Source organism: Puma concolor, chromosome C2 (genome assembly GCF_028749965.1).
Source record: "Puma concolor isolate L17-30 chromosome C2, mPumCon1.1.hap2, whole genome shotgun sequence".
Lineage (NCBI taxonomy): Eukaryota > Metazoa > Chordata > Mammalia > Carnivora > Felidae > Puma > Puma concolor.
In genome coordinates, this window is record NC_141675.1 from 89,850,430 (window position 1) to 89,876,546 (window position 26,117).

At 43.4% G+C, this 26,117-nt stretch overlaps 1 protein-coding gene and 1 long non-coding RNA gene across 21 annotated transcripts in view; one reads left to right on the forward strand and one right to left on the reverse strand.

Annotated features, from left to right (window-relative positions):
• The window catches only part of LOC147577409 (uncharacterized), a 36,491-nt gene extending 23,154 nt beyond the window's left edge, over positions 1-13,337 (forward strand). Inside the window, exon 3 of the long non-coding RNA XR_015240246.1 lies at positions 11,893-13,337. This is a non-coding gene — a long non-coding RNA (uncharacterized LOC147577409). The remainder of the gene's footprint in view (positions 1-11,892) is intronic.
• Positions 1-26,117, reverse strand: part of KALRN (kalirin RhoGEF kinase) — a 671,367-nt gene that overhangs the window by 272,214 nt on the left and 373,036 nt on the right. For 14 of the 20 annotated variants that reach the window (XM_086675190.1, XM_086675186.1, XM_086675184.1 and 11 more), the window contains exons 14-17: positions 24,935-25,130; positions 15,218-15,384; positions 7,493-7,612; positions 1,116-1,334 (exon numbers count right to left, since the gene is read on the reverse strand). In XM_086675190.1, coding sequence (XP_086531316.1) covers positions 1,116-1,334; positions 7,493-7,612; positions 15,218-15,384; positions 24,935-25,130 — 702 coding nt within the window. The remainder of the gene's footprint in view (positions 1-1,115; positions 1,335-7,492; positions 7,613-15,217; positions 15,385-24,934; positions 25,131-26,117) is intronic. The other 6 variants (XM_086675188.1, XM_086675191.1, XM_086675189.1 and 3 more) reach the window with 1 other exon arrangement.

Consider the following 26,117-nt stretch of genomic DNA (forward strand, 5'->3'; position numbering starts at 1 on the left):
GGCAGAGAGAGATGGAGAGAGAGAATCCCAAGCAGGCTCCAGACTCAGCACAGAGCCTGATGTGAGGCGTGATCCCACGGTGCCTGGGATCATGACCTGAGCCCAAATCACGAGTTGGATAATCAAATAACTAAGCCACCCAGGTGTCCCAAAATTACTGTGTTTTAAACCTCTATTTCATGAAAAGAATTCCCTTAAAAGCACCTGAATCATTTAAAAATCCTCTCGGCCCTGTGCATATTGCTGTACAGATGGGACAGTGAAGGGTCCACATCTTTAATGTCCTGCTGTATGTATCTCCTGCCTTTTCTCCCATGGCAGCACCATCCTACCAGTTAGGCTCATGGTCCACCGGTGACAGAGAACTGTTTCCTCCATCAGACTGAGAGCCCCACGAGTGAAAGTGCTGACTGTTTTTCAGGCATAGTGCCTGACTGTGGCACATTAGATCACGGTCACTCTGCTTTCCTACTTTCCTGACCTTCATAGGAGGCATATACTTCCCTGCCTCATTGATGTTGGCTTGGCCCCGTGACTTGTTTCGGCCAAAAGGATGTTAGAGCATGTAACACAAGCAGAGACTTGAGATGCACCTGCACAGTAGATTTTGGGCTCTTGCACTCTTGCTTTTCACCATAAATGTGCCTCAAATAGCTGCTGGTCAAGGAGGATGACAGACATGAGAGCAGATCCAGACCAAATCTATAGCCGGGAGCCCAGTTCCAGCAAGCTTAGCCAAGATCAGCTGAACTCAAATACTTAAAAACAAAATGCTTATTGTTTTATGCCACTGAGTTGTGGGGTAGCATTATTGTGGCAATAGCTGACCCATACACCCCTCAAATCTAGTATTCAGTCCAATTTGTCCCTTAACATCTACGTCTGATGAGTTTGAGAAATTCCTAAGAAGCAAGTCACATGGCTCACTTCTCTAAAGAAAATGTTATAAGGAAGCTAACTGCAGTATTTCCACATCATTTTTCTACTCTCAAAGGTTAGTACTGAGAAGACTAGCTTCTTGTTAAGGGAGATACTGCAGATTTGCAGTACGAGGGGAAAAAAAAAAAAGCCCTCCATCAACATCAGTCCCTCACACCCTGCAGCCCTTCCCTCACCTGTTCAGAAGTTTTATAAAATGCCACAGAGGCATTGACTAGTTTTAGCCGGTCTTCCATCTTCAGCATGAGCTGCTGCCAGTGGAGGGCCACCTTCTCGGCACATTCCCGGATGGCATCGGCATCATAGTGGCCGGCCTGGAGCAGAGCCTCAGCTTTCTGCTGTACCTGCAGGGCGCTCTGGTGCGTCTTCTGCAAGGAAGTGGCATGAAAGAGGGACTGGGCACAAGGGGAGGAGAGAGAGGTCCGTGGGAACGACCCAGGCGTGGTACAGGAGGGGGTGGAGTGAGGCGTGAGTGGAAAGATGCAGAAAAGTTAAAGAGCTTTAAATGGTAGATTCAAACATTTTGTCATGACGATTAATATATCACTGTTTTTAAAGTGTATTAAAAAAAAAGAACATCATGCATTTTCATTGACTGAATGCTCAGGACCCTGGCTCCTGCCCACCCCCCACCCCCACTCTCCTACTTGTATCACTGGTTCTAAAAACATCCCAGTTTCTGTGGTAGAAAAATAACAGTTGTGTATATATCTGCTCCCTGATTGGTTCATACACTAGTGAATTTTTCTTTTCAAATCTCATCATAAAATTGTTCACTGTAGTGAGTTTTCAAAGGAAGTTACTGCTGTAGTCCCATTTTACAGATCAAATAAACATAGCACATAAGAAAAAAAAATCTCCATATAATACAAAGCTCAGCCAACAATACAATTATTTTAAACATTAATAATTAGTTGAAAAGGACTCCAGGAGAAGGAATAAATTTGGCAGGTTAATAAAGCCTAAGAGTAGCATCTCACCATCACTTTGCTACCTCACCAAGGGAACAGAGCAGTGTAGTAGATAATTTAGCTCAATGTGTAATCCTTACATTATTACATTACTTATGTTCGCATTTAGGATAATATATATATCATGGAAGGTTTATTTTCTTATTCAGGCTAAATGTGGTCTGCATTCTCTGATTCATATTAACTGTAGGAGGTAGGGAGACCAGGCTGGAGGACAGGGTGGCAGAGAGAGCCAAAAGGGATTAAAACTTACTAAAATAAAGTACGGATGTGGATGAAACAGGACTTCAAAGAGCTAATATTATTGCAACCTCAGCCATTGGGATGATTTCAACTCCATGGCATAGTGGTAATTTGGCTTCTGCATGTTTAAGAAAGTATAGCTCAGCTTCCAGTAAAAAGGGACAGCTAGCAGCCCAGTAACATACTCCAGAACTACTTCTGCCCTTCTTGGGCAGCCGTGCAAGGACAGTCCCCAAGAGCTGATCCATTCAGCACTCCCTGTGTGAGTACAACCTCCCTCCTTTTCTCCTCTACACCACTGCTTCCCCTTCACCCTCATCCCAGAGGGCAGTTTGCATAGTCCTGTTGATTTTCCCTAGTCTGTCAACCATCTCCTGGCTTCCCTTCCCTGTTCTGAAATCTGTACTCAGTGTGAGCTATGTTAGCACGACAGCCTCCAGCAACCTAGACTCCTTTATTCCCTTGCTTTGCCACTAAATCAGCCCTCAGTCATGATGACCACATCAGAATTTGAGTTCCTAAATGCTGAACATGGCTAGAAAGAGTAAACTAAGGGGCAGAAATGATCCTTTATAAATCCCCAACTTCTTTCTCTGTTTTACTTATCGGCACCATTTTCTTTTCCTGTCTCCTAAATAGAGGGGTATCCCAAAGTGCATTCTCGGTTTTCCTTCACTTCTGCAGAGCTCTTATTTATTCCCATGGCTGCTATTATTTCCTCTTTGTAGATGACTCTCAGTATCCATCTCTCGCCCTACATCTGACCCTCATCTTTAATTGTCTTGAGCTGCCTGTCACGCTTCTCACTCCAGGTCAGCAGCACTGGTTCAGTTGATTTAGCTGCCTGCCCCATGTTAGCCACTTACAAAGATGCATTCTTAGTAAAAGAAATGAATGGTCTTCCTGGAGACAGGAGGAATGCTCGCCAGTGAATGCAAACGGCTTGACTGCCCTGCCAGAGCCACCACCTTCCTCCTAGAGATCTTCTCAGGTTCCGCATCTAAAATGAAACTCCTTCCTCTGAAAGCATCTTCCGACAGCAGTCTACCATCTGCCCTCCTTGTTGTCACCTGGGGTTCCAATAGTGACATCATCCTTGACTTGTTCCTCAAGGAACAACATCCTTGACTGGTCTAGCCCACGTCATGCCTAGACTGCTGTGGTGGTTCCAGTGCTAGTCTCCTTGCCTTCCATTTCTAATCCATCAAACCCATCCTTCACATTTCATACAGATAAATTTGATTTCCTGTAATAGGAAGTTCTTGGATGAAGTGACTTCTAATGTTCTTCCGGCTCTGAAACTCTAATTTGATGCTATAATATCATTCCCTTCTCTCAACTCAAAAGCCTTCAGTGGTTCCCCTACTGCTGTGAAATTAAGTCCAAACTTAAAAGATGTCATTAAAGTCTCCTCCCAATGTAGTCTGTAACACTATCATCTACTACCTCCTTACAAAAACCCTCTGAAAACACACTATGCACTTTTTAATTTTCGCTACCTTCATTCTTCCTGCCTTTTAATGAACATCCCTTCTTCTCTCCCACTTATGGTCCAGTAGTACTTTGAGACTCAGCTCAAATCTGAGCTGTTTTTGGGGGGGAGGGGGTGTGCCTGGGTGGCTCATGGTTTGTGAGTTCGAGCCCTGCATCTGGCTCTGTGCTGACAGTGCAGAACCTGCTTGGGATTCTCTCTCTCTCCCTCTCTCTCTGCTCCTCCTCCACTCTCACTCTCTCTCACTCTCAAAATAAATGAGTAAACTTAAAAAAAATGTCTTTTGGGGACTTCTGGGGAAGATGGTTGGATAGGAAGATCCTAACCACAGGGGAGGTCAGCAGGGAATGGGTAAAATAGGTGATGGGGATTAAGAGTACACTTATCATCATGAACACTGGGTAATGTTTAGAACGGTTGAATCACTATATTGTACATCTGAAACTAATATAACACTGTATGTTAACTATATTAAAATTAATTTTTTTTAACTGAATACAAAAATCTTTTTGGACAGCTGGACTCACTAAAAACTACTCTCTTCTGAATCATCTAATATTTGGCTGGTTCTCCTTACTTAGACTGTGAAACTCTCAAAGCAATGACTGCTTTAAAAATCACTTTAATAACTGTCATTTATCCAAGGGTATATGCTGTACCAAGCACTGTGCTTATGTATATTTGTTCTTTCTTATGACACCACTATAAGGTGGGTATTATTATTCCTATTTTACAAATAAAAAAAAAAAAATGAGGCTCAGGCCGGTTGAATGACTTTCCCAAAAATGTACAGCCAAGGAAGTGATGAGACCAGGAATAAGATTCAGGTTTGACTATTCCTATGTTCATTCCCACCATATCACACCAGACTGTTTTATCTCTAGCAATTAGAATGGCATCTACAGTGCTTCACTCGGAGGAAGGGTTCACCAAATGAACATTAGTGATTATGATAATTAACTGGCTTCTCAATATATGAAATCAGCATGTAATTGTCATCAAAATCCCATCATTATGTCTTTTTCTCTGAGAGTGAAGGAATAACTCTAATTGTCCTATAATTTAGGCTATGTAATAAATCCTCTTCCTTATTATGAAACTCATTATATCTGATAGTCCTTGGAACTCTGTCCCCTTTAATTTCCAAAATGACAAACTCTTATGCACACGACATAATCTTGCTTTGATACGCCTGAGTCATTATTTTGCATGTACTTCTACTCTCTACTATGTAATCCTATTGAATATTATATCTTTAAGACATGGATTACCAAGGATGTTAATATATGATGTAAAATAGGAGTACATGGAAGAAAATTGAACCAAATCAATTGAATTTATTACCCAGTTTTAACTACTTTTTCTGCCATAATGCTCATACTTAAAATGCATAAGAGGATTTCAAATAAAATAGATTTCAAAATCGAGCTTATCTCTATGATATTCACAGCTCTTGAAACCCCATCAGCCATAACATCTTGCATACTAACAAACAATAACTTGGGTCTGTTGATAAATCTATACTTTGGGTGCTTTGTTCTGGTCTTTGTTCTTAACTGTTCTGTTTTCCTGAAACCCAGGTACTTCCAGTAAAAACTCTGACCTTCTTCGGGGAGACCAAAACCTTAAAACCCATAAATCCACCCAAGCTACGGTAAGCAGACATTCTAGTCTGCCCATGATAGTGTTAGTATATGCCTATTTTTTCTAGCTTAATTACTAATAATTCCCTTCTTCCCTCTCAGAAGTGTCTCAGTTTTAACAATAAATTATATGATCATCCTACCCACACTTATTTTGTTTTCCCTTCTGGAACATAGGATTTTTTCTCAGGGTCCAAGAAGTCAAATTATGTTCTCTATCAGCCATTACTTGGAAAGGCCTCAGTAATACCATCAAAGTGGGCCAAGCCAAACCAGGCTAGTCAGATCCCCTTTCAAACTGCTTCAATCTTCCTTGGCATATTTTCCCCTTGATGCAGAACATGGTCTAAACCAACACGTTTAGGGAGAAGCACAGGCTCCCTGGAGAAGGAGCAAATTGGAAGTTCATTATGTTAACTATGCGACAGACCCTGCCTACCCTCCACTCCCATGATCTTTCAGAAATCCTATCTGCTCTGCTATCTCCTCTTCAGACCATAGACATATACTCCACAGGGGCCTATATCTCAATATCAATTCCAAGAATATTTGATCAAGTTGCACCCATGTAATTAAGAAACCTACATGCTTAGTGAGCTTCTATTCTGTAAGGGTGCGACAGCACCATTGCAAATTAATACATACTGCATATGCAGGTCGTGGGATTTAGTCACTTCACTAGCAGAGCTGATGCATTTACCCAGTTTTCCACTAGCTCACTGAAATGCTCAAGTACATCATGACACTTGGTTTTACTTGCCCAACATTTGCTTATGGAACAGGGAATTTAATTACCTGATAGGGCAGGTAAACCTTCACAGCTGAGATAAACAAGGAGGAGGTGTGGCCAACAATGGTCTTCTCTCTGTCTAGCACTCTCACAGCTCCATGCCATGCCCCTAGTCTGCCCAACCTCTGTTCCCTTCATGCTGACTCTCTATGGGGCTTTGACCACTGTGTGCCTGATTTTCAATTGTAACCCCAATCCTGATTTTTCCTTGACAGTGAATAGGTCTTAACAACTTTCATATTTGGGCATGCCAGTAAAAGGGAAAGAGGCAGCTGATGATAATAAAACCTCTCTTCTCTCCTTAGTTCCTCCTTAGAAAATTATTTGCCCACACTGTGTGTGCAATATATAGCCTATTTTAAAATCTCAAATCCCAGACAGTAAACTACGACTAGTACTGGTTCCTACGAAGATAGCAGGCTATCTATGATTACTGTATTAAAGATATAAGTATGGGCATGAACAGCTAAAATTTTATCATTATTGTGTAAAATTCTCATTAACATTTTTTTTTAGTAAAAGATAACACCTTTGCATTTCTTATTCACTCAAAAGTGGGTTGACGTTTATACTGAACCACAAGTAATGGATGTCTTTCAAGGTTTCTCTCTGTTCCCGTTGGTGCTGAACTTATTTTTAATATAGTTCCCATGTCCCATTTCCTACTCTTTCCCCCACACCACTCTAAGGCAATCAGCTCAAGTCTCTTTGGGAAGGAGAATGTTCTAGTAGAAAGGATAATTAAAGGTATTATTTAAAGCAAGATGAAAAAATTTATATCAGATTGTTGTAAGAGGAATATTATTTTAAAATAGTTTTTAAGACAAGTCTTGGCTTGTGAACTTCTGGTTTCAGTTTATTCTTGAAACGTGACTTATCAAACAGCTACTCTCAGTGAAGCAAACTATCTGGTGCAACCTGCTCCAGTGCTCATTGTTCTTGGTAAGAGGCAGAATCTGACAAGAAAATCTAAATATTACCTAGGAATCAAAGGTTTTAAAATGGAATACTAATGTACAAATGACTTTTGTACTTGTCTATCTTCAATTCTGAGTGATCTTCAAACGGACTTCTAACCTTTTGGCTTTACCAGTCTCACATGGTGTATAGTCCATGATGTACAAAAAGCTCAGTGTACCCGGGGCCTTAAGGTGAAAGGTACCAATGGGTAACCAAGATGCACATTTGTGGTGTGAATACTTGTCTTCTCATACTAGGACTCCTTGGGGGTGATGAACCCTTGCATTTGCTTCTCCATCAATTCCTGCATAATAGGGAGCTACCTGGACCATTTAACCAGAAAGAGTTAAGGCTTCACTACCTAAAGAAATGCCCACATCTTGAGGAATCATCTTGCCTGAAGTGCAGAGCAGAATGGGGAAGGGAGGACAGTATAGTCAGATTTGGGTGTTACCTCGATTGCCAGTTGGAACTGCTCGTGTTCCCTCTGCAGCTGCTCTGCTTCAGACAAAGAGCTGGCATTGACCAGGCTGGCATTGAGCATTGACTCCCCATTGCGGATCCATCCCAGGACCTAGGGAGTCAGGACAAGAACACAGGTGAATGGCCTTTGCAACGTCCCCAGAGCTCTTGCTTTCTCTGACTGGTCCTTCAGTCAGACCCTGCTATTTTCTGACCACACTTGGAGAGAGGACAGGAAGGCTCTGGATAATGCTCATCTCTGCAATCTTACCTGGCGCCACGTGCCATAAGGTTCTTATTGTAAGTATCAACCTCATTCTTAGATACATTTATTCTACTCTACCATTATTACCCCTCTGTCCCAATTTCCTCAGCCACTTAATTTAAACATTATCTGCTTGTATTGTATGTACACTTCTGAAGTTCAACATCCCACCATACTCTGTCCCCCCAAATGTAAACTTCTGGAAGACTAGGGCAATATACATGTCATGCTTTGTCTCACACAGTGCCTAGCACAGTGCCTTGCAGGTGGTGAGTATGCAGTAATGTTTTTGAAAAAGGGAATAATTATCTATTGTATAGACAATACCCAAATCACACCTGAACAAGTGGGTCCAACCTCTTATGCCTTGCAAAATAGTTAAAAGTAGACAAGTCTGAGCTTTGACAGGTCAATGACCCAAAGGAAAGAGGAGGGAGAAAGAAAACAAGTAAAACAGCATAAATAATCCATACACTGGATCATTAAAAAAAAAAAAAAAGGCAAGGGGAGAGGAAGTTATAATTGATTTATATTATCTAGAGGCAATGGCTAGGCTAAGTAAAATTTCTAGGTGACCTTAATTAGTACTGGAGAAAGAGAATTCAGTTATGGAATATTAGAATAGAAGGAGAAAGAGCTGACACTGTCTAGACAGTCCTAGGTGAAATGGACACGTGGCAATTCTCCAGCTAAGATCGAGTCAAGCAAATCATCACACTGGAAGAATCAGGCCTTAAAAATCTACCTTGCATCTTGTCACCAGAAAATTGCCAAATACTTTCTTTATTAGGGAGTCTAAGAGCCTGCTTGGAGAGGAAATAAAAATTCTTCTGAAATTTCAAGATCAGTACATATCATCCATCTGTTACTTTAAGGCAAAGGAGAAGATACCACAATCTGTTTCAGATTTTTGCAGACTTTTTTCCCCCTCTCAACTTCTTCATGTTCAACAGTTAGAAAAATACTAAGCCTGGGCTCTCCTATTCCACAATCCTCATAGGCAGTTCTCAAATTTCCTCCTTGGGCAGAAAATGACTGATGACATATTGTACATGGATAACACTAGGGCAAAAATCCTGTGGAAGCTGGGCTATTTTGATTGAGATGCTAACTCATGGCCAGTCTGGCAGATTGTGGATGAGATGCCAAATCTGTAAAGCAATTAGTCGCAGGAATACTGCTCAGAGTGTGTATGTGGGAAATGTCTGATGCCAGTGGGGTGTGGCTGGCTGGCTAGAGGTGCTAATGATTTCCTAAAGCCGCCTGTGAGTTTGGGTACATGCATACATGGATTGCATGGCCAAAAGCTTCAGCTCTTTGGAAAATGGAACTCACAATATATACTTTTGAACTATGCAAGTCCTTCTGCCATGCTTCATTGCATTTTGCTTAGTTCAAGATTCATTGGAGGGTGTCAGAGAAACATTTACTCTGTGTGCATCACAAATCAACGTTTGAGGGGCAATTTGACTCCCTCTGGGCCTCCTGAGTCTTGCTGGCATATGTTACCTTCTAGTTTCAGCCAACTGGAAACATCAATTATAGCTGTGGTGATGGGGATCTCCATTTACTAGGTTTCCATTTAGATATTATAGGCTCCAGTCTCTGCATCGTTCATTAAGTCATGCCATATCCTTGATATTCTTACTCATTTTGATCTTCCAAATGCTGTTTATAAAGGCATGTCAGGTCACCAGAGTGGGAATTTTGATTTTAGGAAGATAAAAATGCATGTTTATATCCATGGCTTAGGTTCAGGGGTGGGACTGATTCTTATACCTGAGTCAGTCCTCGAAGTAGGACTGGGATAGTGAAGAAAAAACACAAAGTCTGCAGTCAGAACACCTGGCTTTTTTTACTACCTGGAAAAACCACAAAACCCTCAGTTTTCTCATCTACAAAATTAACATAATAGTACCTTTCCTTTCTACATCAGGGCTGATAAGATGTAAAACCTGCCGATGGTAGAGGTGGTGATGTTTAGTTTTGGAGCAAAGCGAGGTAATGCTATGATTCTTCATTTACCCCTCTCACAGTGAGAAGAAAAAAAAAAAAGGCTAGGACTATTAATTTTTGTTCCAGTATTTGTAGAGCTTACTGGCAAATTCTGATGTGATGTGGGACCCTTGGCTGTTTTGTTACCACCATTCTTTGTAGTCTGATCAGTGACAACTCTTGTTGGTATAATTTTCTATTACTGTAGTCCTTTATTTTCTTGTCTCATAAAATTGGTTATTTATTCTATGAGCATCCAAATGAGTGCAAGGGAATAGAAGAAATACTGTCAGCAAAAATGAGAAAATGTTTTTCTAATCCTGTGTAATTTCAGAAATCTCATTTAATCTCTCTGAATCTCGGTTTTCTCATCTGCAAAATGGTAACACTTTGGTTGCTTAAGTCACAAAGAAAGACTAAATGAAGTAACCTAAAAGTGTTCTGCAAACCATAAAATGTAGTCCAAAACATGAGCATTTTATGTTGATCAATTATCTGAGGCAACGATTTACCTATAGGTTAGATGATCTTTGAGGGTCACTTTGAATCCTAACATTCCATACTTCTTTCAAAATTCAGAGGCCCTGCAAACCACAGGATACCAGAGAGAGTCAGGTGGGTAAGAATGAGGGACCAGAGGCATATCAGTGCTCAGGGACTCAGGAGCTGGCCAAGAATTCAGCTCAGTCAGAGCTGAGATGGCAAACTGAAAATGGGGATTTACTGCTTCCTCAGGCTAAGAAAGCTCAGGTAAACCCCAGTGAGAAGACTGGATTTGGTTAACTGGACGTGGATGTCCACAAATGATGATGCCATCTCAGTGGGGCAAGCTGTACCCTGTAACCACACAGGCTGGGAAGCTGTTTGTATATGGTTCTCTAGGTCACATTCACAATGAAGCTATGAAGATGCCCTCAAGGCCTCTGACTCTAAGACCAGCTGTTGCTGATGACTTATCACAAGGCACAGTCATTTCTGAAAGTCTGACCGCAGGAAAAATTGCCCACCCCTCAGATGGTAACTCAGAGCCTGTCATATTTCCAGCACTTCTTAGTTCTAGAAATTCACAATTTAAGAGATTGTATATGTGATCATCCTTCCTGGTTTTATAGACTGTGACCATGTCTTCTTAATTATCTCCATTTTGAAACAAATGGACAGTACTTGTCCCTTTGGTCTACCCCAACTCTTTTCTACCCCAACTCTTTTCTACCTTTATGTGTGGTGAACAGAATTGAACACAGTATTCTTGACAGGATCATAGTTTCTCCTTTGTTTTCAATGTCCCTTTTGTTCATAAGCAAGTTTTGGGCAGTATTTGGTCCACAGGAGTAATGAAAGTCAATGCCTTTAGTAGACAAATAAGTATGATTTATTTCCCCATAGCTTAGAGCCCCAATATCTTACAAATCCATTTTGGCCTATTTTCTGCTAAATGCACTGTTCTGGGGTAATACATATGGAAATTCACTTAGTTTTATGCCCATTGAGTAGGTTTTTCAAATCTTCTTGGATTATCTAATAAATGTGAGGTCATCTTTATCAGAGCAGTAATTTTCCTGGAAAGCAATCAGAGAATGCTGTGGGACTACAGAGTAATCTGAACCACTTTTCTAGAAGAAAGGGGGCATCTGAGTGGTCTAGGGCCCTGGACCATGGGCTATAATCAGGGGAGTGGTTTTCCTTAAGCAGTCAACATTTCTCCAGAGGTGTTTGGGCCATTTATCTAAGATACAGAGTCCTATGTAATCCCTCAGAAAGAACACAGGTTGCATTAAACAACTTCATTTGTTCTCAATACTCGAAAATAATTTTCAGTCTAACATCCATAGCATCATCTCTCCTCAAAGCTTACGTTTAATATAATTGTGGTGTAACTACATAACCATAGGTTATGATGGCCAAATCTAAACTTTTCATCTATGAGCTCTAACGACAGAGCTGTGTAACAGCACATTGTGGGTCTCTTCCTTTCCGTCCCCATTAATGGCATTTCAGTTAAGGTGTCCTTTTTCTTTTTTTCTTTCCTTTTTTTTTCTTTTAGTATTTTCAAAAGAGAAACTCTCAAGCTGGTGTCTAAATTTAGCTCCACTGATCAATACTGACATCTAAATTAACTCCCTCTTTCCAAGTGTCAACAGCTTTCAAATCAATATTTCCTGCTCCACCAACTTCCATCAAACACAAATGCCTTCTCTGAAACTGGATCAGACGACTCCCAAAAGAAAGAGCCCTACACTGACAAGGAAAACAAGTCTGCCTAATGAGGCATGGTGGCTTAACTAAGCAGCAATCCCTTGGCGCCTCCCAGGACCTCTGTCCTTCCCGAAGGCCTTCGTGGGTTTCTTGCAGTCTGACTTAAGCAATCCAGTATGGTTTTGAACTACAATCCCATATGTGTCATCTTCACCTGCTGGGGAGAAGCCATTTGCTGCTGCAGAAGAATTTTTTGTCTTCCAACTCACGAAATACTGAATGGGAATGTATCCAGATACTAGTCAAGCCTGGATTATTCATATATAGACATCCCACTTCCCCATTTGATAAAGTACCTATCATCATCCCAACTCCCCATTCTACACAGAATGTATACTTAGAGGATGAAAATTCATTTCCATTTCCATACCAGTCAAGAAAAACGTAATTAGGGTGTGAGCTCTATTATTAATGTTGGAGCAAACAATAAAATTAAAAACCAGGAACAAAACAAAAGTATATATTTCATTTCACAGTCAAATAGGAATGATTTTCCTGTTACTCTGTTTGGATGATCTCTCCCGCCACCTTCGGCTGATGGGAACAACTATGCATGAACGACGGAGGACTCCCATGACCTGTTGGAGTGTGTTGATTGATGAGGCAGGCGCCTTGTGCCAGGCAGAGGCCGTACCTGCCTGTGCTCTAATATGTAGTGCTGTGAAGGCCAGGAAGACCCCCAGGCTGTGTTCTGCTGGAGGGCTGCTTCCTATTTCTCCTGGAGCCCGAGGGCAAGAGTGAGGCCCAGGAGAGGCAAACTGTGGAACTGTGGATAAAGGAAGCTGGGCTGAAGTTTCAGCTAAGCAGTCAACAGGCCCTGGCAGCACTAACCCAATGCCGCCTCAGTTTCCCCATCTGTGAAATAAACAGACACTCCTTTTTCACCATGGGTCTCTTCTCTTAAAATGAGATTATAGGGGCACCTGGGTGGCTCAGTTGGTTAAGTGTCCGACTTCGACTCAGGTCACGATCCCAAGGCTTGTGAGTTCAAGCCCCGCGTTGGGCTCTGTGCTGATAGCTCGGAGTCTGGAGCCTGCTTTGGATTCTGTGTCTCCTCCTCTCTCTGCCCCTCCCATGTTCATGCTCTGTCTCTCTCTGTCTCTCAATAATAAATAAACGTTTAAAAAGTTTATTTTAAAAAATGAGATTATAAATGAGGAAGTATTTCTCATATGAAGAGTAAGCACTATCATTACTACCAAAAGCTTCAGAACTTGTATACTCATCACTGCTCTGGGTCTGCTAGGATTTCCACCACGTTCCTGTGAATAACACATCTCTCCAGAGATTTAGGAGTGGTCCCAACGTAATTACACAGAAAACAGCCTGGATGGCAGCCCTGTGATTCTGCCTTACTTGGCACTCAGTGATCTCATCTGCACAGAGGACAGATCTTTAGCACAGCATATGCGGGCTCTGGCTGAGCACTGATCGGGAGAAGCAGAGCACAGAAGACAATTTTGTGCATTATAATAAATAACAATATAATAGCTAAGACCTAGGCATTAACAAGAAATACTCTGGATATAAAACAACAGTAATGATTAAATTAAAAAGGTGTCTTTGTCCCCTATACTAAATTAATAGAGTTAAATACGACAGTGTAGCAGCCACACTACATAAGAAAAAATGTTTGGCAGGAAGATGTTTCTCTGCTTAGGATACGTTGGGCAGGGCTCTGCCTACAGGGTGCAGGGGTCAGGATTGCTTGAAAGAGTGTGGAGCACAGGGAACACCCACAAAAGTGCCATGGAGCCCACCCTGCCAGGAAGCCCTCCTGGAGCAGTGGAGGGTAGTAACATGCTCTTCCATCAGTGTGACCACTGTTTGGTGACCTCTCTAGGCTTCGGGGCCCTCATCTGTAAAATGGAAATGGTATCTGCTTCGGAGAACGGTTGGAGGATTGATGGAGAGACAGATGTAAATGGTACACAGCACTCAACAAATTGAACTATTATATTTGTATTTCTTCAATCCCACTTTGTCTCAATAAAAAAAATCTCCATTCATTATGCTAATAATTAAAATTTAGTCTGTTCATAATATAAATATGTAATATTTTTGTTTAATTCTTTAAAATTTTACTATTTTTTAATGTTTATTTTTTTATTTTGAGACAGAGAGAGACAGAGAGACAGAGCACAAGTGGGGGAAGGGCAGAGAAAGAGGGAGACAGAATCTGAAGCAGGCTCCAGGCTCTGAGCTGTCAGCACAGAGCCCGATGCAGGGGCTCAAACTCACAAACTGTGAGATCATGACCTGAGCTGAAGGTGGACACTTAACCGACTGAGCCACCCAGGTGCCCCAACATGTAATATTTTTAAAATGTGTCATTGGTTACTATGTTTTCCTAGGGGTTCCTAGAGGTCTGGGTACGTCCTTTGGTAAAATGTTTAGTATAATGTCTCATACAGATAAAAAATCTTTTTTTTTCTAAATTGACTTTAATATGGCAAAAAAGTTTCTTATAAGAACCACACACATGTTGAAAAGAACAATGGGTGGGGCGCCTGGGTGGCTCTGTCGGTTAAGCGGCCGACTTCGGCTCAGGTCATGATCTCACGGTCCGTGAGTTCGAGCCCCGCATCGGGCTCTGTGCTGACAGCTCAGAGCCTGGAGCCTCCTTCAGATTCTGTGTCTCCCTCTCTCTGACCCTCCCCTGTTCATGCTCTGTCTCTCCCTGTCTCAAAAATAAATAAACGTTGAAAAAAAAAATTAGAAAAAAAAAAAAGAAAAGAACAATGGGAACTGCTACCACTCAGTGACTCTCAACGCTGCGTCAGGTGTTGCAGTAGGCACGCAGGTGCCCCAAGGTAACCAACCTGGCTCAAAAGCCTGACTATGTTTATTGATGAAGGATATGTATTTCACATGAGCTGTGTGTCAGGCTTGAGGATAGAAAGGAAGAGAACAGGTTCAGTGACTGAGGTCAACTTGGGAAAGCTCCGGAAGTCTCAGGAGACTGTTGGAGAGAAAACTAACACATCTGTAGTTTGAGGCTTGCGCCATCAGATCTAGTCGTTAGATCCAGTAGACAGATAGCAGCGTCACTTTCAAAACCAAATGACCACTCCTTAACTCACCTGTTTTCTGCATTTGGGTTACACCAGTGGCTCTGCATGCCTCACCCCGTACCAGGAGCAGGGCCCGGCCAGGTGGGCAGCCCAGACCAAGGGAGGAAGGTGTTGGGGCCAGGCTCACCTGTTTGACCTCGGCCTGCAGGTGCCGCAGCTGGAGGCACTGCTCTAACCGCTTATGGGTCTGCTCTGCGTTGAGCTCCAGTTCGTGCTGCTTCTCATGGAGAAACTCCAGTAGCTCTTGTACCTGGGCTGCCAGATCGATGTCTTTCTCACAGATTAACTCAATTCCTGATTTAAAACACACGTAAAAACAAATAAAAATAGTACTATAAAGACGACATTTCCTTCAATAAGCAGAGGAGAGCTGAATGTGGAAACAGCCGCGAGCAGGACCCTCCCAGCCTTCACACATCCCTCTGTGAAACCAGACAGTGTCATATTGAACCTTTGTTTGGGATGTTCAAACCATGCAACCTCTTTTGGATTATCTGATCCTTTGTCTGGGAATTTCATCAGCTGCTTATTATCAGCCGGAGTTACAGAGAGGTGGTTCTCAGGGTGTCCATCCCCAGAGAAGAAAGCACTAGTAGGAACTGTTGGGGGTTTGCTAACACCTACAATATTCACAAGCAAGGCTCTCAATCATATTGGGAAATACAATACAAAACAAACAAAAAAAAAAAAAACAACCAAAAACAAAAACCAAAACCTCTCTCCATAACTTCTGCCAAAGGCAGAGTCTTTTAGCCGGTCAGACGCAATTTATAATTAGATGGCAAGTTTGTTCTGACGAGTCTCTGGGCAGTGGCGATTTTATTAATCAACAGCTTAGGTCCCCTAAAAAGGCAACTCTTAGAAATGCCCATGCTAGCTGTCATATACTGTTTCTCAAACACAGGAAAATACACCTGATAAATATACCCCAGAAGTACCACATGGGTCCTGACTGCTTATCCATTTACAAAAACCATGTTAAAGTTGTGCCCACACAAGGAGAGTTTGCTCACCATCCTTCTGCTTATTCAAAGCAATGAGTAAGCCCAGGCAGCCACTGACAAGCATTCCCAACATTTATGGATATGTCACCCAGCATTAATAAGCGGCCAACCATCTGACCTGTGATGGGGCCTCCAGTCAATACTCACTACACAGAAGCTGTGGCTCATTCCTTGTCCATCCACCTCTCCACCTTCCTTACTTTTTCCATATACCTCTCCCAACAGACAGGTGTGGACACACACACTCTTTCTCTCCACCAAGCCAGTGCTCCTATTTATACGTCAGCAGCAGACAGACTAGAGGAGCCTTCCTCAAACAGATCTGTGTTTCAGGATGGATTATTAAAACTCTGACAGAATGAGGGGACTGCCTTAGTTATCACAGGCCTACTTGTCTGCCAGTGGCTTGAATTTGATTCCTTCCTTAGCTCTTGAAGACCACATGAAAAGTGTGCTAGCTTTGGAGCCAGTCCTGAGTCAGGATTGTGAACATGGGCAAATTATCTAAGCTATCAGAAGCTTCACTCTTCTCACATGTAAAATAGGACTTTACATACGTACTTGTCTCATAAGCCACCTGCTCAGGGGCTCCTTGGGAGGATTAAATGAGATAATGCACGTAGAGCATCCATCACGTAACATAATAAACATAGACCTCGCTCCTTAGTCCCATGGCTTTCCTGATTCCTGACTCTTAAACTCTCAACTCTCTGCCTTCTTATATTCATGCCCTCTTGGTTGCTATCTAACTCCAACTTGATGAAAATTATAACCTGTATTGTTTCTTGGTTCCAATTATCCACCTAGTTCTAATTTTGAACCTTGCTCAGACCCACAGCTTTAGAAAAATCCTTTTTATTTTTAATTAAAAACAATTTTTAAAATTTATTTCCTTCAAGAGAGAGCAAGTGGGGAGGGGCAGAGAGAGGGAGAGAGAGAATTCCAAGCAGGCTCCATACTGTCAGTGAGGAGCCCGATGTGGGGCTCGAACTCATGATCCCTGAGATGAAGACCTGAGCTGAAATCGAGAGTCGGATGCTCAACTGACTGAGCCACCCAGGTGTACCAGCTTTAGAAAATCCTAACTCAGGATTGCTTGCCTCCTTCTGATCCCTGACACCACTTGGCCCTGCAACTTCTCAGTTCCGTTCAGATCCTTTCCCCAGCTCCTCATCCTCGAGTCTATGACCCAGTGAAGCTCACAAATAGGGAGTCACCCATCAATGGGGTTGGGACTAAAATTCCCAGCAGATAAGTCACAAAAGGCTAATGTACTTCCATGGGGATCACAACCCAAGCAGCCTGCCAATCCCAATGTACAGTCACATGAAAACAAGTCCCCTTTGGGAGACATCCCCATCACTCTGACTCACATCTTCAGAAATTCATTACCATCACCACCAACACACCTGCCGGATACGGGGAGGAGGAGTATAAAGAGAGTGTACACGTGCTAAAGGAACTTCATTTCTAGAGGCAAAAAATAGGGTTTTATATAAGGACAATATGGAAGAGTGGGAAAAATTTCTTTTCTGGTGTTACATGGTAATAATTTCAGTATCTTTTCATGTTTATTTTTTTCTACCAGTTTCATAATTCCAAATCCCAGCTCCTGAAATATCTGTAGGAGACAGAAAAGAACGGCTTGTTCTTTTGGCAGTCAAGTCCCTGAAGTTACTATTTTCATTTACCAAGGGGACAAGGTAGAGCATCTCCTTGACTGAAAGGAAAAATAAGAACACAAAAATTCCTATCTCTGCAGTGCTCAGCATAGTGCAATGACCCTTGGCCTCCATATTTACTTTCTGGAAATGTAATTTAAGATACATCTGCAGAAGCAGAAACTCTTCCCTGGTTCCAGCCACAATGCAGGTTTTTTCCAGCTTGTTTTCATTCCACATGCATCTGTGGTGTTTAGTATGCTAGGCTTGGACAAAGTGTCTTTCTCTGGGAAGCCCATGGCTCACCTCTGCCACATGGCATGTAAATGGGCCCTCTAAACTGGTAACTCATCAAAGCGGCCAGCACCTGCTTAGGATACCATCCAGAGCCGGCTCCCAGCCTGCCCCGAGACCCAAGCCCTTCACCTGCACCTACCTCCCTTGATATTATTTTATGAGAGATGAACACAGGAAATAAAATGGGTGAAGACCATGCTTACTGCACTTCTGTGCACAACAACACATCGTGTTGTAGATGAAGTGAATGGGAGGTACATCAAGTGGCACCTAGAAGGAGAGAAGCTCACCCCTCCCTCCCAGTGCCTCCAAATGCATCGGCATGAGTCCCAGTCAGAACTCATCAACTGGTAAATATCCATCAATCAACAGCAAATGGAGTTTGCTTGTGTTCACATTACTGTTCTCAATTTAGTCATAGTCCTGTTTTCCTAGGGGCTCTCCGAAATGCAGCAAGACACATTTGTCCTTTCCATCAAGCAGTGAACCTATCTGTAATGAAACAGTTTGTCAGTCTCTTTAGGGCAAGTTGTGTTGATGTGTCCCACAATATTTTCTTTTTTCTTTACTTTTTTCTTTACTTTTTTCTTTTCTTTTTTCTTTTTTTAACTTTTATTCATTTTTTGATAGAGACACTCTGTCTCTATCAAAAAATGATGAGTGGGGGAGGGGCAGAGAGAGAGGGAGACACAAAATCCGAAGCAAGCCCCAGGCTCTGAACTGACAGCACAGAGCCCGACATGGGGCTCGAACTCACAGACGGTGAGATCACGACCTGAGCTGAAGTCGGACGCTTAACTAACTGGGCCACCCAGGCGCCCCGTGATGTGTCCCATGGTATTTTCTACCAATCCTTCCACCAGAACACTGTTGGGGGTGTTCCCTCATGAATTTGTCCATGTTCTCACAGGAATGCAGGCTCCCTGGTGCTACGGCCACATGTCTTATATATCTATGCATCTTTAGCACCTAGCACAGTGTTTGACTCATAACACCCAATAAATACCTCTTCAGTGAATGTATGGGCCTCTCCAGGAAAGGGCTCAGGTCATGTCCTACTGTGGAAAGCATCTGCGAACTCTGGGAAAGGACAAACTTAGGTTTGAATCTATGCTCTGCCCCCTATTAACAGTGAATTTCCAGGCTCGAAATCCTCTCTGAGCTTGGGTAAAAACAATCCCAACAATGTCTTCTAGGGGTGTCATAGGACTAAGTAAGTTTAGGGATATACAGTGCCTGGCATTTAGTAGGCTCAAAATATCTGTGTTCCCACTTTTTCCTTTCCCTTGAGTTAATTACAACATATTCATTGTTGATTACCAATGGAACCATTGAAAGGCTTGTAAAAATGTAAATATAAAATCTTATTGTGAGGTGTTTATGGACTTGCTCAGTGCACATCATTAGAAACTGTGATGGTCTAAATGCTATTAGACCACTGCTCTCAATTTTGAATCACTTTAGATCTGGAGAATTTTAAAAATTGCCATGCCCTGGCCACACCCAGGAGACTGTCTTGGTGGGGGACCTGGTCACCAGGAAGTCTTAATCTCCTGTGGTGATCCAAACACACAACCAAGATGGGAAACCACTGGATAAGAGGGTATAGTGGCCAGCAATCCAGGGACAGAGATATTCTTTATGCTACACTCAGTCAGCAGAATGATCCACACTGTGTTTGTTTAGAGCTTGAGGCCACAACTAATAATGTGACTATACTTACCTTTGCTGCCGGGTTGAGGGTACCACTTAAACTTCCTCCAGGAGAGAGGTGCTTGTGGTCTAGGGTAAGGTATAGGTATTCTTGGCTATGCTACTCAGAGATATGTCTTTCAACTCTTTGTGTGTTCTTTAAACATCAGCCTGCCTCCAATAGAGAATATACTTTCTCTTTTCTCCTCCCCTCCTCACTCCTCTTTCTGTGCAATTCCCTCAATGTAACACCCAGTTCAGCAATTACAAAATCTTTTAATCGGGTTTTTAGAACAGCATTCTCAACCCTGGCCATATATTAGAATCACCTGGGAAGTTAAAAAAAAAAAAAATCTGGGCCCACTCCAGACCAATTAAGCAAGAATCCCTGAGGAATGGGGCCCAGACCGTGGTACTTTTAAGTTCTGAAGGTGATTCTAAATATGCAGCCAGGCTAAGAACCATTGTTTTACATCTAAGTTCTCTTCCCCTCCACTCAGCCCCCATCAGATCCACATTTCCATTAACCCTAGAGTAGCTCCTCTTTTGGAAAAAACACAAGGCTTTTCTTTCCTTTTATAATGCAAGTGAAATTATTTATGGCCCATTATTTTTACACATCTCTTCCACTGCATTGATGTTCACTCCATTAACTAAGCAAATACTGTTATTGAGAACTTGCTGTGAGTACAAGACATAACCACTCTGCTAGATGCTGGGAATGGAAAGAGAAGGAAGAAAGAGTCCTGCCCTCAGGCTGCTGGAGAAGCTGCAGGAACACATAACTGCAACAGAACACAGTATGTGCTAGAACACAAGTGCAATATGTCATAGTTATCAAACTTTCTTGAACCCTTACCATGCTCACACATTATCACATTCCATCTTCACGATGACCCTACGTGGTGGGTATTCTTATGATTGCCATTTTCCAGGGAAGGTGAGGCTTGGAGAGATGGGGCAGCATGTTCAAGCACACCCAGGCAGGGAAGGGTACGGCTGGATGCCAACCCAGGCACTCTTCCTGTCCCACCTGTACTCTAAGCTCTATGCTCAAGGAGGAGAAGAGTGATCCCCACCAAACTTATTTTTATTGATATTCAAATTCCAGGGGTGGGTTCTTCCCAAGCACAGTAAATTTTAAGTATCATTGCCACAGATCCCCAAAAGTTTTCACTTTAAAAACCTCACATAAAGAAAGAGCTTGAGGGGTACTTGGGTGGTTCAGTCGGTTAAGTGTCCGACTTTGGCTCAGGTCATGATTTCATGGTTCATGAGTTCAAGCCCCCCATCTGGCTCTGTGCTGAGGGTGCGGAGCCTGCTTCAGATTCTCTGTCTCCTGTCTCTGTCTCTCTCTGCCCTCCCCCACTCATGCTTGTGCACTCTCTCTCTCTTAAAAATAAACATAAAAAAAAGAGCTTGATGCTTTGATTAAACCACAAAAGCAACATATCCATTGGACATGCAGCTCTTCTTATTCTCTTCTTATAAGGTCACATGTAATAGCCACATGGTCAGATTTCATTGGAGAGAGCTGTGGCATGGCCAACGGGGGTGCTTAGGCTGAATCATCATGGCAAGTAAGAGTTGGAGAGGACTTTAGGAATCCAGGCCCACCTCCCACACTAGACAGAAAAAGAAAGGTCTAAAGAGAAAGAACAGGAACTTCCCAAGGCAGACTGTTTGCTGATAGTGGATTTGGACCTTGACTTCACCTGTATGTTTTCTCTAACTTGACTCTTTCCAGCAAAACCTGGCACCTCCCAACTTGAGGCTGAAATAGATAATGCTAGAGTGAGGGAAGAACCATGAGCAAGTGAAGAAAGTGTTCAGGATTCGCCTTTTAGTCCTAAGGCTAATGCTGACTTAAGCAACGGCTTTTGCTTTGGTTACAGCTGTGGGCACACCAGAGGGATTTAATGGAACCTGCCTCAACGTTACAGATTTCACACCTGAAAATAAATATGTGGAGATTCCCTACTTCCATTTATTCCTATAAAATCTAAGCATAAGCCCTTAACTAATTTAGCATGGAGGGCTAAACACCAAATGCTTAATTTTGTTAACTGTCCTTTTTCTACAACAACAGTTTATTTACCCTTTGCTTCAAATATAGTTTATTAAACACACATTATAAATGACTAAGACATTTATTGCCTCAGTCCTGTGTCTCTGAAGTCATGCATTCTTCAACCACCTGGGGGGCAAGACCCACCCTGAGTTCACCCCAACCTTCACCCCACCCCCCAGCCCTGTTGCAACTCTGATCTCCCTTCTTCCACGCCGGAGAGGAGGTAGATGCATTCTCTGCAGGACCAGGCATTCAGCAGCAGACAGGAAGTGAGCTTGCATGAAACCCTTGGATTCATTCCCTTTGAAGCCTCATGGACTATGCCAGACTGATTAGCTAGCTGTGGTAGGAACGAGGGAACAGCCAGTCCCAGCAGAGAGGGCTGAAGAGGCCAATCAAGCCTCTTTTGACAAAGCTCATTTCTGGATCAGGATACTGTGGGTGTGGGCAGCGCATCTGCCTGGGGTGTTTTCACCTACTTAGCCCTCAAGGTTAAGGAAGCCACCAAGCACAGCTGACCCTCAGTCACAAGCAGCTTCAGGGACTGCCAGCTCCTGGTAGTCTTTCTGTTACCATGGATACCTGGCTCTTGGGACAGAGATGGGCTTGCCCAGGTCATGTCAGCCCCCTGCTATAAAGTGCTGCGGTTTGTAGGCAGACAAGCTTTCCTCCTGCCAGATGCATCAATACCGAGGGACGAAGGGTGAGCATCCCTGCCAGGCTTCTCTATCCCAGCTTCTCTCCTATGTACTAGGTGTACATTCTCTCCTGGTTCCCAGCCTGAGCTGGATAGCCAGCTATTGTGAGCACCCTGAGGGCAAGCTCTAAGGTGAAACCCTGAGTCCAGATAAGGCTCTCAATCACAGAAAGGATCATTGTTCCCCCCTCCTTCCCTAATAAGACCTTAAAGATGTACAAGCCATTACCAACCATGCATCTCAAATTTTAACGTGCACATGATAGACTTGGAGATTTTGTTAACGTACAGATTGAGATTTGTAAATCGGTGATAAGGGCTGGGATTCTATGTTTCTAATCAGCTCTCAAGTGATGCTGGTGCTGCTGGTCCAGGGCCTACACTCTGAGTAGATCCTAGATCAGTGGTGCATTCAAACCACCTAGAGGGCTTGTTGAAACACAGATTGTCAGGCCCCACCCCAAGATTCTGATGTGGCAGGTTGTATAGGCCCTCAAACTTGCAGTTTTTACAAGTTCTCTGGGGATGCTGATGCTGCCAATATGGGGACCACACCTGAAAGTTCCTGTCCCAGGGCACGCCAGACATCAGCTCTTGTGATTTAATCATCATGATAAAAGCAGTGGTTCTCAGCTCTGGCTGCACAGTGGAGTCACCTGAGGAGATTTTGCTGACGCGCAAGACCCATTCAGAGGTAGTTAAATCAGAATATTTGCACTTGGGGCCTGGCACTGCCATTTTTTTTTTTTTTTTTAATTTTTTTTTCAACGTTTATTTATTTGTGGGACAGAGAGAGACAGAGCATGAATGGGGGAGGGGCAGAGAGAGAGGGAGACACAGGATCGGAAACAGGCTCCAGGCTCTGAGCCATCAGCCCAGAGCCTGATGCGGGGCTCGAACCCACGGACCGCGAGATCGTGACTTGGCTGAAGTCGGACGCTTAACCGACTGCGCCACCCAGGCACCCCATGGCACTGCCATTTTTAAACGAGTGCCCAGAAAGACTGCAATGTGAATGGCCCTTCTTGGGGCTATGCGGGGCACAGTCTACACCCTGGAAACAAGCCTGGGCAGCCGCAGCTGTTCACAACACAAATGAAAATTCACGGCAAGATTATGCTGAGCAAAGTGAACAGAATTTACCAGATTGTCTCTCCTCTGGTTAGAAGTGAAGTTTCTTTGAATGTTGTTATTTATTCCTTCAGGTCATTCAAACAAACACAGTAGCCTACAGTCAAGTTTGCTTGCAGGCTAACGTCTGCCTGACACTCTCATGATTCTAAACATCCTTCACGGTCAACAGGGACATGGACCAACTGTGTTTTAAAGAGCTGATGGTCTGAGCCCCTGTCTGCTTCTTCCTGGAGGGTGAGAAACCTGAGCCAATAAGGACCCAGTGGTGAAAGCAATGAGTGGGTCTAGGTGGAGAGACTGTGTTCCAGCACTCTACTGTTCATGTGCCCCCATGAGTGACTTCTTGTCTTCTGGACTAGCTGGACCATGGGACAGCTATGGCTCTCTCCAGTTCTAACACCAAAGGCCATTTTGGAGAGTGGCAGGTGTAACAGGAAGGGTTCATGTATTTGTTGGGTAAATAGTGAATAAATCTTGAACACGAAAAGAAGTGAAATCTGGGTAACTCAGCCTTGTTTTTTTGAGAAGTTATAAAACTACACGACCTTGCCATAAATTTTTATTATCACTTCTTACACTGATGCACAGACCAGTGATAAAGAAAACAGGTCTCTGAGAGGCCTGAACCAGAGACCTGGAGCCGGCGCTGGGGTTGGAGGATAGAGCAGAAGAGGGAGGTTGGGGAGCAGAAGTGCCATGTCTACACATTTGAATACAATTCGCATGGCTGCCTGGCTGCTTTTGGAGCCCCTTTGGTTTGTCCCTGCAGGCCGCCATTTGTTTTTTAATCTGCGCTAATTTCCATGATTTGTGTTCCCCATTCTCTACACAGCACCGGGAGACTGTGGCCCCATCCTTATCTTCTTTTTTTAATGTTTATTTTTGAGAGAGAGACAGAGACAGAGTGCGAGTGGGGAAGGGGCAGAGAGACAGGGGGACTGAGGATCTGAAGCAGGCTCTGCACTGACAGCAGTGAGTCCGACTGGGGCTCGAACTCACGAACCATGAGATCATGACCTGAGCCGAAGTCAGACGCTCAACCGACTGAGCCACCCAGGTGACCCAAACCTATCCTCATCTTTACTGGTGCCTAACGGGGCAATCTCAGACATGTTATTTCAGCTCTCATGCTTTAATTTTCTTTTCTTTAAAATGGCAAAAATCTCTGTTCCTGTGTCGGAGGGTATAGAATGAATGCACAGAGTACGAGTGCTGGTTGGAGTCAAGCTGGCATTCTTGTTTTCATCACCTCCCTGCCAGAAGGAGGAGGATGGGAGAGGTCACTTGCCTGAGGCCTGGACCTCCATGATGTACTGGTGCAGATCCTGACCCTGCTGGATGACCTCGAAGGTCATGTTGTTCATGGCCAGCTTCCGCTCCGTGTGGCGTTGCAGCCGCTGCTCCGCGAGCGTCAGATCCTCTGTATTGAAGTCATTCATCTGCCGGAGCAAGTCTTCATTCCAGGCGTCTAGCTCTGCTGTCACCTGTTAGGGAACGACCGTCAGTATAGGCTCTCAGGTCCGTGAGAGCCTGCTGAGCTGAAGCTCACCCATTCCAAGCCCATGCATGGATGGACCCATCCCTGCTTTGCATCTGTCTGACTCCTAAACTCATTTAAGCACCAGTGCCACACCCCCACATATGCACACCTGTAATTGTGTTCATGCCTCCGTGTGTTTCGATGTCGACAGCAGCACAGGAACAACAGTAAATGTTGGATGGTAAGTTACCGTTTATAAAATTTTTGCCTACCCCATTCTATTCCACCCCCACAATGACCCAGACGGGCCCACGGGGTGGAGATCTCCAGGTCCATCGTACTGAAAAGGAAGCTGGTGTTCACTCAGACAGATGGAATCTGTCCAGAGTTCACCCTGCTAGTGAGGAACATACCTGTGGATATAACTCAATTCTTTTTCTTGGTCCAACATACCACAGTGTTACTCAAAAAATCTCATCACTGGAGAGGACCTCAGAAATTAAATATCTAAGTCTCACTGTTTCTGAGAAACAGAAACTGAGGGCTGGAGAAACCCGTGAATGGCCCCAGGTTACACAATCAGAGCTGGTATACATCAAACCCAGGGGCCCCATGTGGTTCCCTTGTTCTGTTGTGCAGGACTCTCTGCCTGCAAAGGCTAATCCCTGGAGATGATGACTAAAGGTGGAAACAAGAGCAGACTTCTAGAAATCCAAGCAGATATATGCTATAAAAAGGCATGATTCTAATGAAGACTGAAGCATGTAACGAATGAAAACCCTGCCCTAAGACAAACTTGCCAACTGGTTACTGCTCTGTACCTTCACCCATGTGACTTCCCCTGGCTCACCCTCGAACACATGACTGCACAGAGAGACTGAATCCTACACTTCCTCTACACTAGCTGCCGTCATTCACAGACGGGAACTCGGCAGTACTGAACAAAAGCAATTCCACCTGATCTGTGAATCAAAGAACTCTTCTGACATGG